Raw genomic sequence first — 17,920 nt, forward strand, 5'->3', positions numbered from 1 at the left:
TTACAAATCTGGCATTATCCTTCTTGTCATAACACAAATAAGGCAAGCAAGAGTGTTCTAAAAGGCTAACTCATGAAGTCAGAGAATAAGAAACATTCCTTAGAAGAAAAAAAGGAGATTTACAAAGTAAAAAAAAAGAAAAATGAGAAAGAAAAAAGGAAGAGTGAGAAAGGGAAGGAGAGAGGAAGGAAGGGAGGAAGTAAAGAAGGGAGGGAAGGAGGGAAATCTATGTAATCTAAAAAAAATACACCATGGATAAGCAAAACTAAATGCAGGGACCATATGCAGAATTAATAGAGGGGGGGCGGCTGGGTGGCTCAGTGGATAAAGCACCGGCCCTGGATTCAGGAGTTCCTGAGTTCAGGTCCGGCCTCAGACACTTGACACTTGCTGGCTGTGTGACCCTGGGCAAGTCACTTAACCCCCATTGCCCTGCAAAAAAAAAAAAAAAAGAATTAATAGAGGAAGGAGAAAATAAATATAAAATATTTAAATGGAGGAAAGTACATAATAAATATAATAATAATGGATTAAATAAGAAAAAACACAAAATTTGCTACACAGAAGAAAGACTTTCCAAAAAAACCAAATAAGGACATGTCCAGATTTTAAATGAGGGGTTGGAATGAACTTTGCTATGGCTAAGAATACTCTAAAAAAGGGAAGATGAAACATTACTAAAACAAGGTAAAAATATAAGCACAATTACAAGAGGGAAGCTATATTATTCTTTTTTTTAAAAAGTCATGAAAAATGGAATAATATCATTATTAAATATATATGCAACAAAGTACATTAGGTTTCTAAATGACTAAAAAGGAAATCTAATAGCATTACAAAAGACATAAATAACAACAATAATTGTAGGAGACTTTAATGTTCCCATTTCAGAATTTAATAAATCTAAAAAATAAACCAAAAGGAAAACATAGAAATAAAATAATTGGACTACCTGAAAACCATGACCAAAATAAGAGTTTAGACAGCATCTTCCAAGAAATTTTCAGAGAAAATTGCTCTGATATCCTAGAAGCAGAAAGTAAAATAGAAATTGAAAGAATCTACCAATCACCTCCTGAAAGAGATACCAAAAGGGAAAAGGCATCTAGTCTGGACATGGGATGTCTTCTCTGAGGAACAGCAAAGAGGCCAGTATTACTGGATCATAGGATACTTGGAGGGGAGTAAAGTATAAGAAGACTGGAAAGGTAAGAAGGGTCCAGGTTTTGAAGGGCTTTAAAAGCCAAACAGGATTTTTTAAAGGTAATAATCCTGGCGATAATAGGGAGCTGCTTGTGTTTAATGAGTGGGAGGTGGGCAGGGATGACAAATTCAGACCTTTACTTAGGAAAATCAGTTTGATAGCTGAATGGAAAATGCGCTGGGATAGGGAGAGACTTGAAAAAAGAAAACCAACCAGAAGGCTATTATGACCATACAGCTGTGAGAGCCTCTAAGAGGGTGGGAGTTCTGACAAAGAAAGGAAGGTGGCATAGATGAAAGATGTTATAAAGATTTAATTGACAAAATTTAGCAATAGATTGGATATGGGAGGGGAAGGGAAGGAGAAAGAGAAGGAGGGAGGGAGAGGGAGAGAGAAAGAGATAAATGGAGAGAAAGACCCAAAGATAGAGAAGGGGGACTTGAGGATGATACCTAGGTTGCAAATCTGGGAAACTAGGAGAATGGTGATATCCTTGACAGTAATAGGGAAGTTCAGAAGAAGGGAGGGTTTGGGAGGAAATATTAATGATTTCTCTTTTGGACATGCTGTTAAGATGTCTGAGGGATATCCAGTTTGAAATGTCTAATAGGTTATTGTTTGTTTGTTTGTTTGTTTTTGTTTTATGTGGGGCAATGGGGGTTAAGTGACTTGCCCAAGGTCACACGGCTCGTAAGTGTCAAGTGTCTGAGGCCGGATTTGAACTCAGGTACTCCTGAATCCAGGGCCGGTGCTTTATCCACTGCACCACCTAGCTGCCCCTAATAGGCAGTTATTGATGTGAGACTGGAAGTGAAGAGATAGGTGTGGAAATTTATTTTGATTTGGGGACCTAGCCCTAGCTGGCAGATTAGCTTGGTCTGTGGGGGTGCAAGAAGCCCTGGGATTTGAGTGGAGAGAAGAAAAGTTATATATAAACCTGGGGGTTAGACTCGGGGGGTGGACAAGGAGGGATGAGAGAGGCTGAGAAGAGGTTCGGACAAGGAGACGGGGGATGAGACGAACAGTAATGCAGGACTAGAAAGAAGCAAGGAGGAAAGGCTGGCGGACAAGATTAAGAGAGGCAGACAAGACTAGAGGGGCCGAAAAGGCGGCAGAGGGCAGACTGATGGAGCAGACAGACAAAAGGTCAGTGAGAGAGAAACACAGGGGTTCAGTGGTGGCAGTAAGGAGAGGAAAGTTAGAAGCAGGGGGATTTACAAAGTGAAAGGGGCTTGGAGTTAGAATAAAGTACCTGAATGCCCTAAAGCAAGCGGTGGCTAAGGCCCTTATTGTATTAAAGAAGTTTCAAAGAGAGGCAGTGGAAAGAGAAGTGCCACAACACAGTCAGGTTGTACATTTTATTTCCCTGTATTAATTTTCAATAGTATCTCATAAATAAACTCTGCTTTGATTATTTAGCTAAGAGGCCTCTTAATATTTTGCTTATGTATTTGGGAGTGGAGCAGTGTGGTGGAACTTTATAAACGGCCCACATTAAATTAATAGCAGTCAGATAGCCAGTTAGTCAAAAGTCCCCGAATTAGTCCTCCAGTCAGCTTTAGCCCCCAAAATTAGGATAGTCATCAAAAATATTTTTACATAGGTTAAATGGATCTGGAGAATTACCAGCATTGAAATAACAATCACTTATGAGATCACCAACTAAAATATTACATAAGGAGAAGAGAAAATGGCCCAGGATAGAACCTTGGGAGCCACCCACAGTAAACAGATATGACCTCAAGAGATCCAGCAAATAAGACTGAGATATGTCCTATATGTAGTATAGGACAAGTCGCTTAACCCCAATTGCCACACACACACACACACACACACACACACACACACACACAAAAGAATAGCTTTTATTTCAGCTAAATACATACCTTTACCTTCCTTCCTCTTCAGACAACACTCTCTAATCTGATACTTATGTTTGATTTTCAACCAGGTTGTATTAGTGGCAATGACTTGTATGGTAGATTTACTCTTTTATTTTTTTTTTTGCAGGGCAATGAGGGTTAAGTGACTTGCCCAGGGTCACATAGCTAGTAAGTGTCAAGTGTCTGAGGCCTGATTTGAACTTAAGTCCTCCTGAATCCAGAGCTTTATCCACTGCACCACCTAGCTGCCCCTTGGTAGATTCACTCTTATGTTTCACTCTATGCTATAGGTGATTGCCAGGAAATATTTATTATTAATTCATTTTTCTAATTACAATGATAAAGGCAAATATCCCCTATGAAAAAATTCATACACTATTCTTTCAGCTAAAAAACATATAACCTTCTTATAGATTTCTGAAAGAGTAAATTGTTTTATTGTTCTCATTCTACATAAGAAACTAAAAAATTAAATGAAAAAATACACTTTCTTAGCCTTTTAAAAACTTTAGTCTTCTAAATTCAATCTAGAATACCTATAGGTTTTCTTCAACTTAATTTCTCTACAGCTTTTCTTTTTGTGAATATGAAGCTAAGCTGGTCTATCCTCACCAGAATCATTCTTCCTCTCTTAATTCTATAAAATATGGTTAGTACTTTCACTTCAATAGGCTTTCTTAAGTCAACATAACCATGTACTTTTAGAATTAAGCCCTGGGAAGCCAAGTGTCACAATAGATAAAGCAACAAGTCCTGGAGTCAGTAATACCAGAGTTCAAATCTGGCTTCAGACACTTACTCATTATGTGACCCTGGGCAAGTCACTTAATCCCAATTGCCTCCAAAAAAATAGAATCAAGCCCCAGCTTATAAAATGTGCATGTAAGAAAGGCAAAAAGTCTTGGAGAAGGGACTTTACCCACTGGACAGTGTTTAACTTCTCAGGCTTGCTTCTTCCACCTAAACTTTGGTAAAGAGGCTTGTGGGTAGAAGAACCTAAAAAGGGGTCCACTGATTCCTTATGACCTGGCTACCTTTCGTGCAGCCCTGGTGGTATATTGGAGAAAAGTTGAGCCAAAATATATCTGATTTTCTTAGATATATGTAAAAATTGAAATGAAATATTGAAATAGTTTCTGGCAGCAGTATTGGAAATAGTTTGAAGCTAAAAGAAAGTAATGAATATTACATTTTGAATGCAAAAATGTTTGGTTACCTGTTCTGGCAGATTGAAAGTATTCTTACTTTTGTATTTTGCTGTCCGGGGAGAAATATATGCAAATTACAATTGCAATGGAACACTGATTAAACTAGGAAAAAAGAAGAAAAGAAAAAAGAAAAACCCAGAAGTCAAGCAAGCAAGAGGAACTAGGATGCCAAGCAAGGGAGGGAATGCAAGAAGGTGATCTTGGGTGGTACAGGAAATGCCATATCAGGAAGAAGGAAAATTTGAGGCAGATGACCCTCAGAAACTGGGTTGAGAATTGCTATGCATTACTGACCCAGAGAAAGCAAGGAGGAGGACATCGAATCTGCTTCCCTTCTCTTTCTTCCTGCTTCCCATTTCTCTACTTTGGGGAAATTGAGACTCCCTGGTGTGATTAAATAAATTCACAATGGATACTCATCTTTCCTTTAAATAATTGCTTTAATTTCTTTTTTCTTCTTTTTTTTTTCTTAAGGCAATAGGGGTTAAGTGACTTGCCCATGATCACACAGCTAGTAAATGTCTGAAGTAAGACTTAATTTCTAACGCTTATAACCTGTCATAAAAATGTTGGTTTACATAATTTGAGCTGTTGTACTTTACTTAGTGCTCAAGCACTGAGATGAAAGGAAGATGGTAATGGATAGGACTCTCCTTTCTGAAGATGAGGGACATCTTATGTATTTGAGGTAGACTTGGGGTTTAGAGACATCAGGGTAAGGTGGAAGACATATAAGAATATTAGAAGACTGGCAATTTTTTAAAAAATCCAAGGTAACCCATAGTTTAAAATAATGAGCCGATAATAACCACAGACTATAAGCAATCAAGCACATTTTCCTTTCCATTTTTTCATCATAGTTGACGTTTGGAAAGCTAGGTGTGAAAAGTAAGCCATACCGACATGAAGAGAATGGGAAAGAGTTGTTTGGAAAGAAAAAGACACACCCTTATAGAGGAGTGACCAGTTTGGGAAGCTCTATTCATGAGAAAGGTAGAGTATCCAGTTTTCCAGATATGCTCAAACATATCATGTGACTTAGGGTATTATTGACAGGTCAGCTTGCCTTGCTCACTGGCACTAGCTGGTTCTTATATGTATGTATATATGTATATTTATGCATGTGTGTCTATATTTATACATGGATCAAGGATACTGATACTGAGCTATCACAGGAAGGGAATGTTTTTCTTTAGGAGTGGTGGTAGTTTCTGCTGAGCCATCAATACATTACATCATCCTTCTGATTATATCTATAAATGATTTCAGTATTATCTCCTTAATTGGATAATACAATGCACTAGTCTTTTACAGCAATTAAACATTCACCATTCTTTTTTTTTTTTGCAGGTGAGGCAATTGGGGTTAAGTGACTTGCCCAGGGTCACACAACTAGTAAGTGTTAAGTGTCTGAGGCTGGATTTGAACTCAGGTCCTCCTGAATCCAGGGCCAGTGCTCTATCCACTGAGCCACCTAGCTTCCCCTACGTTCACCATTCTTAAATTTAGTTACAACTACTTTGTCTCATGATTTCATTTATATATTTGTATAGTGATGAATATTTTTAGAATATCTCTATAGTGATGTGGTTTAATTCCTCTCATAGTGTTCATCATTGGACCAATCTCACCATCCCATTTTAAAGATGAAGAAACTGACACAAAAGAGATCAAGCACCTTTCCCATGAGCATACTAATAAGACTTGGGGCCAAAATTCAATTTCAGGTATTCAGACTCCAAAATTCAGTTCTTTTACCACCATATCATGGAGAAGGCTTCAAAAAAAGTAATACATCTGCTGTCTTGGAAAGGGGGAAGGAATGGAGGGAGAAAAATTTGGAACTCAAAATCTTATAAAAATGAATGTTGAAAAACATCTTTACATGTAGCTGTAAAAAATAAAAATAAAATACTATTAGGATTGAAAAAAATGAGGTAACACATCAAAATCCCTAAACTCAAGTTGATTATATTTTGATGGTCTTCTTGACTTCAGGAAGTTATATTTCAAGGAGTAAGATCAATTCTAGGTTGCTTAGAGAAATAGGAAAAGAATTGTATGAAAATAGCAAGAATATTGTTTAGGCATGAGTATCAACTATGCTCTTTGTATAAACAGGTCGATGGTGTTTAATATTTAGTGAATGTGTGCACAGTTATTCTGATGAGGACACAAGTTTCAATCTTATATAGAATAATTTGCCTTACTCTGTTCTGCCTCTACGGGAACTTTTATGGGAACCTTAGTGACAAAGCACTAAGTGAGAAAAGACCTCTGGAAATTTATTTTATTTTTGATTTTTTTTTTTTGGTTGGGCAATGAGGGTCAATTGACTTGCCCAAGGTCACACAGCTAGTTAAGTGTCAAGTGTCTGAGGCTGGATTTGAACTCAGGTACTCCTGAATCCAGGGCCAGTGCTCTATTCTCTGTGCCACCTAGCTGCCCCCTTGGAAATTTATTTTAGTGAAAAAAATGTCAAACTTCATGTTAGCACTTAGCACAGTGCCTGGCACTTAATAAATATTGATTGATGGACTAATGTGTCATCTATCCACTCATGAAGCAATTAAGCAGAAATAAAAGTTGTGGCTACCAAATCTCTTAAGAACAAAATTTCCTAAATCTCTCCCACCATACTCTTTTTCATCCTGGTATGTTTACATGTTTCACTGTACCTTCTGGAATTTTCTATACCATGGTGAACAAAATTCTCTTTCCATCTGCTAGCAGTGACTACAATCTGGCTTCCCCCAAAGGATACTACATCCCTAGCCAATCTCTAGCACTCTGTATCTTCACTCACAACCTACAATTTTGACCTATTCTGTCTTTTAAGATATTAGTTTCATCAGTATTTTTGTGCCTTCTATACCAAGCTGTTGGCTTTTTTTTTTTTGGTAGGTCAATGAGGGTCAAGTGACTTGCCCAGGGTCACACAGCTAGTAAGTATCAAATGTCTGAGGCTGGATTTTAACTCAGGTCCTCCTGAATCCAGGGCTAGTGCTTAATCTACTGTGCCACCTAGCTGCCCCTTGCTTTGTTAATGTTTTTCTTGTATCACTCTCATTTCTTTTTCCAATTTTCCCTCTACCTCTCTTATTTGATTTTTTAAAAATCTTTTTTGAGCTTTTCCAAGAACTCTTTATTTTAGGCCTGAGACCAATTCACATTTTTCTTTTAAGCTCTTAATGTGACTGTTTTGACTTTGCTATCTTCTTCTGAGTTTCTATTTCGATCTTACCTACCATCATAGTAACCTTCTATGGTCAGGTCCTTTTTTGTTGTTATTTACTCGTTTTTCCAGCCTATTTCTTGACTTTTAAGTTTATGTTAAAGTTAGACTCTGCTTCCAAAATATAAGAAGCACTGTCCCAAGTTTCAGTTTTTTTGTGCTGCTGTTTTTCAGAGCTAGCTCAGGGCTGGGGGGGGGGGTCTGTAAGTTTTCAGTTATTTCAAGGTGGTTTCATTCATTCATTAATTTGTTATTTCTCTATTATTTATTTATTTGTTTGTCTAATTTTTTAAGGTGGTTTAATTTAAGGAGGGGTGATAACTGCTCTACTGGCCTGTACTCTGGTCTGTGAGTGACCACTAATACTATTTTCTACCCTGGAACTATGACCAGGGTCCCCACTCCCATGCAGCTGCATACTCTACTATGCTAGTGCTTCTCCGTGCCCTGGGAATGTGACCTGGAATTGCTTATGGGTAATGCAACAGAGTCCTACACCCACAACCAGTAAACAGTCCCCTGTAATCTGCTGACCAGTTGTTTGATCCCCTTACCATCCATGGGCTGAGAGTCCCCAAATTGACTGCTGCCAATTCAGTAACCCCAAGGCCTGCTACTGGTTTGCTGTGCATGGGCTGTACTAGACTGTGTTCCATTCTCACGCCAGTGAGACAGACCTTTCCTGCCAACCTTCTTGTCTTAGGTTGGAAAATTGTTTCACCCTATTCTTTTGTTGGTTGTGCAACTTCAAAATTCATTTTGAGGAATTACTTTCAAGTAGAAGGGGTATTTGAGAGGACTTAGATGAGTCCTTACTTTTACTCTGCTATCTTAACTCTGCCTCCCATTGCTCATTAAAAGGACAAAACTCCAAATTCAACTCAGCCAAAAACATCATCAAACTTAAAGAAAACAATGACAAGGCATTTTTTGAAGAAGGTAACTTCTTTTTTTTAAAGAAAATTATCACATTCTCTCCCACCCCACTACACACAATTACCAAGTTAACCAGAACAACTGTCTTTATCAACAATCCTTTCCCCTTTGGGTGACCAAGAGTAAACCCAGCTGGACATGCAGGGAATCAGTAACCCTGAAACTGATGTGGGGTGGGTTTAATTGATCAGATTGATCGTGAGGCATCCCAAAGAATTACAAGACTCAGTGATTCAGTTTCCCAGTTTTATTGCAATACTGTGAGTAACCACAGGGAGAGCACCAAAAAAATGGAAAGGTATCTCTCAAATAGAGAAAGAAAAGGCAGTTATATTTATAGTATGGATAAATTGATTATCAGTCTCATTATAATAATCTCCACCTTAGGGAGGTACAGGGGAGGGCCTGTCCTAACTTGGAGTTCCCGGTGGCTTAAGCCAACCCCCAAGGCAGGTATCTTTTTCTGTGGAAGTGTTTTTGGGGGGTTTACACATCATAAGGTGAACTTGATAGAAGAGGCAAAAAAGAGGTTAATAGAAAAACCTAAGACCCAAGCTCTAATTTAGACCTGAGCTCTAAGAGGGATTCAAACCCCAGTTAATGGATAATTTAAGACTTTAACTATAACAACGATACACAGACAGGGCATAGAAATTCAAACTGATAAATGAAAATATTTTGAAACTAGGGAATGAAAAGGTGGCCTGCACAGAAAAGGCCAAATTTGTCCCAAGATTCATCTTATGATGTGTAAACCCCCATTATATATATATATAATGCTCTCTTTCTCTCTATATATACATATATATATAACTATTCTCTAATTTTGGAACAATCCTTTTCTTTTTGAAAAAATCTGCATAATCAAGCCTTAAATTGAAAGCCTTCTGATTGTGTATATCAGAGGCCACATCTTGCACCCCTGGAATTCCTCACACACACACCTTCCCTTTGGGAGTGGGCCTTTCTCAGCCCACTTTCCACTAGATTTCTTGCCTGCCTTTCTTTAAACTTATATAAAAGCCCTTGCCATCTATTGCATGGTATCCTATTCAGCAATAGGCTGAATAGTACCCATGATCATGTTAGATTTTCTTCCCTGCTTAATAAAACCTTTCTTTTAATTTTTACAGGCATTGTCTTTCTCTGGTTTTCCTTCCCTTTTAGAAAGAAGGGGATTTAAATCTCAAGAACTGGCCTTAGCATTCTCCACTCTTCCCCTTTGGGGAAAGAGAGATCTAAATTCCATTTAAGAGATCATTTGCCTTGGTTTATACTGCCAATCCAAATTCAGGGTCCTGAAGGCAGAATAAGACTGGGAAGAAGTCAACATAAAAGGAACCAGCAGATGTCATTGGATACCTATGCCTAGTTTGCTATACTAGAGACTTTAGGGAATTTTCCTTTGGATAACATCTAGGATTCTTTCTCTTTTAGTTTAACTGACTTTATTTCCAGTGAGAGAGCACCACCACTCAGTATTGTCTAGTTTAGATTCTCCTATGTATACTGTGTCTGATTTCTGTTTAGCAATTGTGAGGAAATGGGTAATGGTCTCCTCTTAATAAGGATATAACTGTCATCATTCAAATTACACTCCTCCAGACCTGTTTGAGGACAAAGGTCTCAGTCCCCCTTCCCTCCCCTCCAGCAAGCAGATCACATGGTTCAAGTAGCCCTGAGCTGATCTCTATGAGGTCATCTTCTGGGCTGTGTCCATATAAGGGAAGATTGAAGAAATATCCCTGTGTCACCTTCCCCATTGGCTGAGAACCCAAAGAATAATTGTGGAAATTAGGGTTAAGAATACTGCATTCTGGTTAGCTAACTTTCCCAAGTAGATTGTAACCCTTGAGTAATCCAGCCATGATGAAAAAGGGGAGGGTCCATTTCACGTTAGGGACTAGGGATTAAAAAGGGGTCTATGAGCCCTCACTCTCAGCATTTGCACTACTTGCTGGCTGTAGCACTTATTTGCAAGTGTCCATTCTCCCAAGAATGAGAATAAATGAGCCTTTGACGCATCACTGCCTCTGAGTTCTGGAGAATTATTGAGCAAGAGTTGTTTTCTTCTCAGCAATCCACTAGGATGTTATTTTCTTTGCCACTTAACATATGTGATCATTTTGATATTTGGGGGAAAAAAAATAATGTCTTGGATAAAAAGCTTGGGTTTTCCTTTCCCTGTTAAGAATTAGTGAGCAAAAGTTTAGCTTTAACCTGAAAATCATATCCTTTAGATTTTTACTCCATGAAGGAGCAGCCAGATATAGTTCCAGCCCAACATTGCCACTCTCTGAAAGTGAGCAAAGTGGTCAAGCATCTGGCCCCAACTTCCTGCTTCCCTTCCTGGCAGGAAATAGTCTGAAGGGGGTGTTGGGGGTAGGAGTGGGGAAGAGTTTAGGGATATCAGTCTCCTTTCAAACCATACAATAAAACACCCATGTCTCATGTATGATAGCCTTGCTGCACCATTTTCCTTTCAATTTAGAATACAAGGCAGAAAAGTTTTTTTCCTGTATTTTGTTACAAGCACTCACAGGGAAAATAATTTGGCAATACATGGAAGAAAGTATCTCTATAGGGCACATGTACTTCTGAATACAAGCTGTATGGGATAGGTAGACTTGAGTCAGTTTAGACTCTGAGGATGGGGTCTGGAAATTACCCAGCCCCCAGTCTCTGTTATAGTCAGTTCCATTTGTCTCTGTTTAGTTTTATTACCTCTTTCCCCTCCCTTGCATACATTCCAAAACCCCAGTCCTTGTTATGGATTAATTAGGCTGTTGCTACCAGACCAGAAGATGTTTCCTGCCTCCCCCTTTTACATTCCTAAACCCTAACTGATACTGGCTGGCTCCTGGTACTGTCCCTCCCTTCTTCCCCCTTCCCTTGGTTTGACCTTGTTCCCCCTCCCCTTTCCCCCTTGTTCCTGGAACACGTACACATGTATCCATACCTTGATCACAAGCTAAACACACACCCTGGGCGAGACAGGATTGGATGTTAGATTGTGAGCTCACCCAGTGCACGAGAGGACCTTCCCCCCACTCAAAATCCCTATAAAAATCCAAAGCATGAGCCCCTTATTGCTGTCCTCATTCCTGGCATTGAGGTCGCCTGTTCTCATGAGAATATAATCTGTCTCTGCTTGACTTGATGGTCTCCTCGAGTTATTTGGGTAAACTGTGGCAGTTTGTCCCAAACACAAGCCATTTCCCACAGTTACTTAGTATACAAAAAACATTTAGTCATGCTGAGTCAAATATGGGTCTTTGAGGCAGTGTTTTGTGACTTTCAACTCTCCTAGTATGCCATTAGCCTCAAGATCAGAGAGGCAGGGTGAACTGCTTTTGTCTTTTGATTGGCTTTTCACAAGAATTAGGATGAAAGAAGATAAAAATACATTTACACTTGAAAGGGAAGCTTTTTAAAAAAAAGGTATTTGTCAGGTCAAGAAAGGGAAAAAAACAAGTGATCACCTTTCTCTGCAACCACACTGGAATATATCTATCAATGAATTGCTACCTTCCCCAGATCGACTATAAGACTGCACTTTTGCAATTGTGTTCCTAGCACCTAGCATAGTATCTGGCATTTACATGTTTAGTAAATGCTTACTGGTTGAGTGATTGCTTGATGAAAGCAACCCTTTTCATTCTTCAACTGAGTTATTGTATTAGCATATTTCTGGATGCTCTCAGTTGTCTAAACATTTTTATCTCCAAATAATGGAGTCGTTTGATCCTCTAAATTATCCCTTCCATCCAAGAAGTAGCCTTTCCATTATGTCATGTTGTCTGGATTCTGGCACCATAATGTTTCTCACCAATTTCTCTCACCTTGACTTCAGGGTCATGCCACTATTGAAACCTCCCTTGGGGAAAACCCCCAACTAATGGGAAAGAGGAGTAATCTATCTCCTGCTCCTTATCTCTGATTCCCACCTTACCTAGGCCTCTTTCCTACTTACTGTAGCACCAATGTGCCAGTTTCTTTTCTCTTTTTGACTGTGTAATTTGAAATTCTAAATGCGGGTTCTAATCTGTCCCCCCAGTTTTGGGGGGAAAGTGATTAAAATCACTGATAAATGAGTTTAGGTTTTTGAAGGGTTTATTGAAAGATAGTAAAAGAAAGAGAAAGACTGAGAACAGATTTCCTATAACCTGGCAATCCTAACCTTCCTAAACTCCCACTTCTGAAGTCCTCTGCCACCCGCCATCTCTTGCACCAAAAAAGGAAGCACTCTCTCACCAGCATCTGCTTTCTCCTTCATGTTCCCCTCCCAGAAATGGGAGGTTCTTCAAGCTGATTGGCTAGTGTCATTCAAATTCATTGGTTCACTGGACCCAAAGGTGGTCTCAATGTAAAGTTCAAAGTTTTTAAGCTTCCGAGAACAATACCTTCTTAAGTACCCTTAAATGCCAGCCAGATGTGCTTACAATCTAGTAAGCAGTCAACAGCCAGTTGCTTTATCCAATTCAATCAGTTTAAATCAGTCTCCAGGTGGGCCCCTGAGTATCTGCTAAATCTCATCTATCACATTCCATTATCTTGACACAAGACCTTTCTGCAATAACTAATAACAAAAGAAGCAACCTGGTGTAGTAGATAGAGAACTAATATGGAAACTGGGAAGACCTGGTGTTAAATTCCATCTCTGACACATACTGACTATGTGACCCCAAGGAAATCACTTAACTTCTCAGAGATATAGGCAACTCTAATTCTATAAATTGCAGAGAAGGTGAGGCAGGAAGTTCCCTTATTGGTTGAGGGAGTTATCTCAAGTAGAAGTTAGTTCCCTATGCTAATAAACTCATAGGTCAAATTATCCCTTTGTTTATAACAAAAGATTCCCCATAGATGTGTGCAAAAAGGCTTTTATTGAAATTGGCACAACATATCTGGCTTAGTCTAGCTTTTGTGATACAGCTTGTAGAGGATAAGCCTCTTTCCAACCTTCACCTGTGGTACATTGAATCAGGAAAGACATTAATTTCTTCCATTATCAGGATTAGATAGCTAGATAGGTTCTACATAGATTTATAGATAGATTCTACATACAGATGATAGATAGATAGATAAGTAGATGGACATGTGGAAAAGCAATTTTTAAAAGGTATGTTGTTTTCCTAAGTTCTTTGTAAAAAAAAATTTTAATATTCATTTTAATTTTTGAGTTCCAGATTCTAGCTCTCCTTCCCTCTCCTTCCTTCTTTCTGAGACAGTAAGAATCTGATATATGTTAGACATTGGCAATCTTGTAAAACATATTTCCATATTTCCCATTTTGTGGAAGAAAATCCAAACAAGAAAGAAAGAGGAAAAGCAGTATGCTTCAGTCTGTATTCAGATGTCATCAGTTCTTTCTATGGATGTGGATAGCATTTTTCATCTTGAGTCCTTTGGAATTGGATCACTGTCATTCACAGTTGTTCATCATACAATATTTCTATTATTGTGCACAATGTTCTCCATATTCTGTTCACTTCACTCTGCATCAGTTCATGTAAATCTTTCCAGGTTTAGAAAAGCAATTATTAAGAATTACTAGGTGCCACTCCCTAAAGAAAAAAGTATAAGCAAGGAAGATAATCCCTGCCCTCTTACATTTTAAAGAGAGAAAACCATAATGCTGAAAAGATGGGGGTTGGGTGGGAGGGTGCCTAGAGTCAGAATATGCTGAGGTGGAAAAGATATTGTTGGGGGATAAAGAAAGGAGTATAGTGAAGTAAGTATAGTGAAGAGATGTTAAGAAGCTAGAATAAAAGCATATCAATATACCTCCACCGTTATTACTCTACTTGGATCTAAGGTGTTAAGTAACATAGGACAGGTAAAGAGAGAGTGAGGAGTGAAAGATGGACTATTCCATTCCACATCATTATTAGAGTGGGGAATAAGATATGTCAATTTCATCAATGAGCATCAGTTTAAAAAATAATAGAAGAGATTTATACCCTGCTAAAGTCATCCAAAAAGGTAATCTCAGCTCCACAAAAATTTTATCCAGGAGAATTCCTTATAGGTTAATGTGAATGATAGGATTACAGAGACTTGGGCAAGAAGAAAAGCAAGAGAACAGATTTCCACAGTACATATTGAAGCAGAAGGGCAAAAATAGTGGGAGGTTAGAAACCAGTGGTGCTGTCTAAATGCACAGGAAGAAATTTACTTTTACTATAATCTGCTGGCAAGGGGGGATTACAGGCAACAACAAAGTATGCTACCTGAGAAGTGCCATGGTAGTGGCAGTTGGAGTAACAACCACTGGTCAAATCACAGCTGGTGATGGGGATGCTTGATGTACTTTTATGGCAGTTGTGCTTTCCATTCTTGCAGGTGATATTGGGTTTGGAACAAACACTGATGATATCCTCATACTTGTAATTCAGGAAGGTGTTGAAGGCTTTACACTGATGGGTATAGTTGTTGACTTTTCTCATCTCATTGTTGCAATATATATCATTATTGCGGACTTTGGTCTTGGGGTACTGCACATGCTGCTTCTTGAACCACTGAGCTGGAGTGAAATCACGAGGATGCTGTGCAGTGACCAGGAACATAAGCCCCAGCAGGAACAGTTGGAAAGTTCCCATCAGAGTGATCTAGCTCTCCTAGTAAATGTTAGTAAAAAAAGAAAGAGAAAGAGAATGAGGAAGAAGGAACAAAATATCCACATGCCCTCCCAGCCCATTTGATACTCGACTCCCAAGGTGTTATATCACTATCCCCTGTTATCCCTATGTCCCCATTCAGTTAGCTGACCATCAGTTTGACCATCCAGTGTGCAAAATATCATATGAGGCAGTGTAGGAAGTATTAATAGGAAAAGGAAGACAAGATTATAAAGAATTTACTCTAAGACAGAAAGAAGACCACTTAAAATGAGATTAGAGACCCTATTCTACTTCAGGATGTCTTTGCTTTTCTCTACTAATTTTAATGGCCTACATTTCAGATAGAAATGGAAAATAAGCAGATTTAGGCTCAATGTCAGCAACAATTAGAGTTATTTAAAAGTCAAATGGGCTGCCTTGGAAAACAATGCTTTACTTCTAACTAGAAATTGTCAAACAAGGGCTAGATGACCATGAGTATATTAAATTAGGGCCTTCTTTGATGGTATGAATTGGACTAGTTGATTCCAGAAGCTTCTTCCAACCCTAAAATTATCTGATATCTCCAAACATAGAAACAGGCATGAAAGCTTGTTTTCTACTGTGTCATAAAAATAAAATAACCACCAGGACTTTTCCCCAAGAATGGCCATTCTCTCTGAACTTTTGTACTTGATTTTTGAATCCAACTGTTGGCTTCATATTTCTCTCCACTTAATTTTATGCTGCTAGTTTTGGACTTGTGTTCCACAGTACCAAGATCTCCTTGGATGTTGATTCTTTTCACCAGGGTTCTTAATGATCCCTCCCAGGATTAGTAATACACTATTCCAAATTTAATAAATGTGTCACTGCTCTTCATCCTCACCTCCACCCACTGCTTTTGACCTTCTTCAAGATTTGTTTCACAATAACAATATTGGTGGGGTGGGAGGGTGTTGTTGGTTTGGGGTTTTTTTGTTTTTGTTTTTGTGCAGGGCAATAAGGGTTAAGTTACTTGCCCAAGGGTCAAGTGTCTGAGGGCAGATTTGAACTCAGGTCCTCCTGAATCCAGGGCTGGTGCTTTATCCACTGTGCCACCTAGCTGCCCCCCAACAATATTGTATGATGAAGAACTGGGAATGACTTAGCTATTCTCAGCAATACAATGACCCAAAACATTCCTAAAGGACTAATGATGAAGCATACTATCCAACTCCAGAACTGATATTGATTGAATAGAGACTGAAGCATGCTATTTTTCAACTTTCTTTCATTTTTTTCTTTTATTCTAGTCTTCTTGTACAAAATTACTAATATGAAAATCTTTAACATACTTGCATATGTATAACCTATATCTGATTGCTTACCATCTCAGGAAGGAGGTAAAGCAAGGAGAAAGGGAGGGATAGAATTTGGAACTCAAAACTTTAAAAAAAATGTTTAAAAATATAAAAAGGGATTTATTTCAAACTTCTATAAGATGCCTTACCCAGTCTCCTCCTTCTGATCCCTAATGTGCCAGTGTTAGTGCTCTGCCTCTGATATTGTCTTTCATTTATGCTGGACACATTGTAAATGCACATATTTATTTTCATGATATCTCTCCCATGGAGTTCTTTAAGGACAGGAATTCTGCTTCTCTGACTTTCTATTCTCAATAAATGCTTGTTGACTGTCTGATACATTATTTCCCATAGTGTACCTGAATAAAGCCTTTTAATTTTTCTTAAAGGTCTTGGCTAGTAACTTAAGTGGAAATGGTCAAATAAAATCAGCCTAAAAAATACAGGACCATTGCCTAATAAAACAGGAAGATTGCATCCTGAATAATCTTGAATCCAGCACTAGATTGGCATGGCTTCCTAGGCTAGATACCACCCATTCTTATGTAAGAAGTATGAAGTCTGTCCTTTGCAAGGCAATGAATATGCTTCCAAGAGAGGGTCAGAACATGATTGTTCTCTACTAGCAGAAAAACCAATGATTACCTCTTTTGTTTTTTAAAGATGGCATCCTTTCATATTCTTCCCACCAAGTTCAGATATTAAGGTATTCCTAAGTGCCATTTGTTTTACCTACTTCACTGTCTCCAAGTAATGGAGACATTTGTCTCATTCTCCTTTTCTCCCAAAAGGTATTCACTCTAAGACTGGCATGTGATTATATGATACTACAGAATTATAGTAGTAACAGATACAAAAATTAAAATTAAAACACAATTCAGCAGTGGTAAGGGAATCATTATGTTGTTTTCTCTTCACAGGAAGTTTAATTGCCTAGGGGGAAGGGGATAGAATATATATATATATATATATATATATATATAAAATCTTACAAAGATATTAAAAGGATTACAAAAGAATGCACAAATAGATTATTAGTCTAAACTGACAATGTAATGAGGTCACATGATACAATGGACAAAAAACTTGGTTTGATGTCAGAGAAAACATGTACAAATCCTACCTCTGCTGCCTACCATCTAATGTGACTTTAGTCAAGTCACTTAACCTCTCAGTCTCAGTTTCCCCATGTGTCATATTATTAAGTTGGACTAGATGACCTCTAAGGTTCTTCCCAGTTCTAAGTTTGTGATACTAGGATGGAATGCACAGTAAAAGTAACTAGACTTGGGGAAGGGAAGGGGCAACTGTCAGGAACCCTCTCTTAATGATATCCTGAAAAGTATTTCATATCATTACAATCCTTTTAGCATCATCTTTTAGTATCCTCAGTCTCCTCCACCCCCTGCCATGATCACTGGGATAGTTTCCCTTAAAACAAGTCTTGAAGTACTGATAAAGATTTCTATGTGGAGATAGCAATAGGGCATGGGGGTGGGGAAGGAG

General features: G+C 38.4%; 1 protein-coding gene across 1 annotated transcript; it reads right to left on the reverse strand.

Annotated features, from left to right (window-relative positions):
* Nucleotides 1–14,600: 14,600 nt before the first annotated feature.
* On the reverse strand, nt 14,601–15,068 carry LOC122738492 (ribonuclease K3-like). Its single transcript, XM_043980510.1, has one exon. The coding sequence runs from the start codon at nt 15,066–15,068 to the stop codon at nt 14,601–14,603; it is 468 nt and encodes a 155-aa protein (XP_043836445.1).
* Between the last annotated feature and the right edge of the window lie 2,852 nt (nt 15,069–17,920).

Source organism: Dromiciops gliroides, chromosome 2, assembly GCF_019393635.1.
Source record: "Dromiciops gliroides isolate mDroGli1 chromosome 2, mDroGli1.pri, whole genome shotgun sequence".
Taxonomy (NCBI): Eukaryota; Metazoa; Chordata; class Mammalia; order Microbiotheria; family Microbiotheriidae; genus Dromiciops; species Dromiciops gliroides.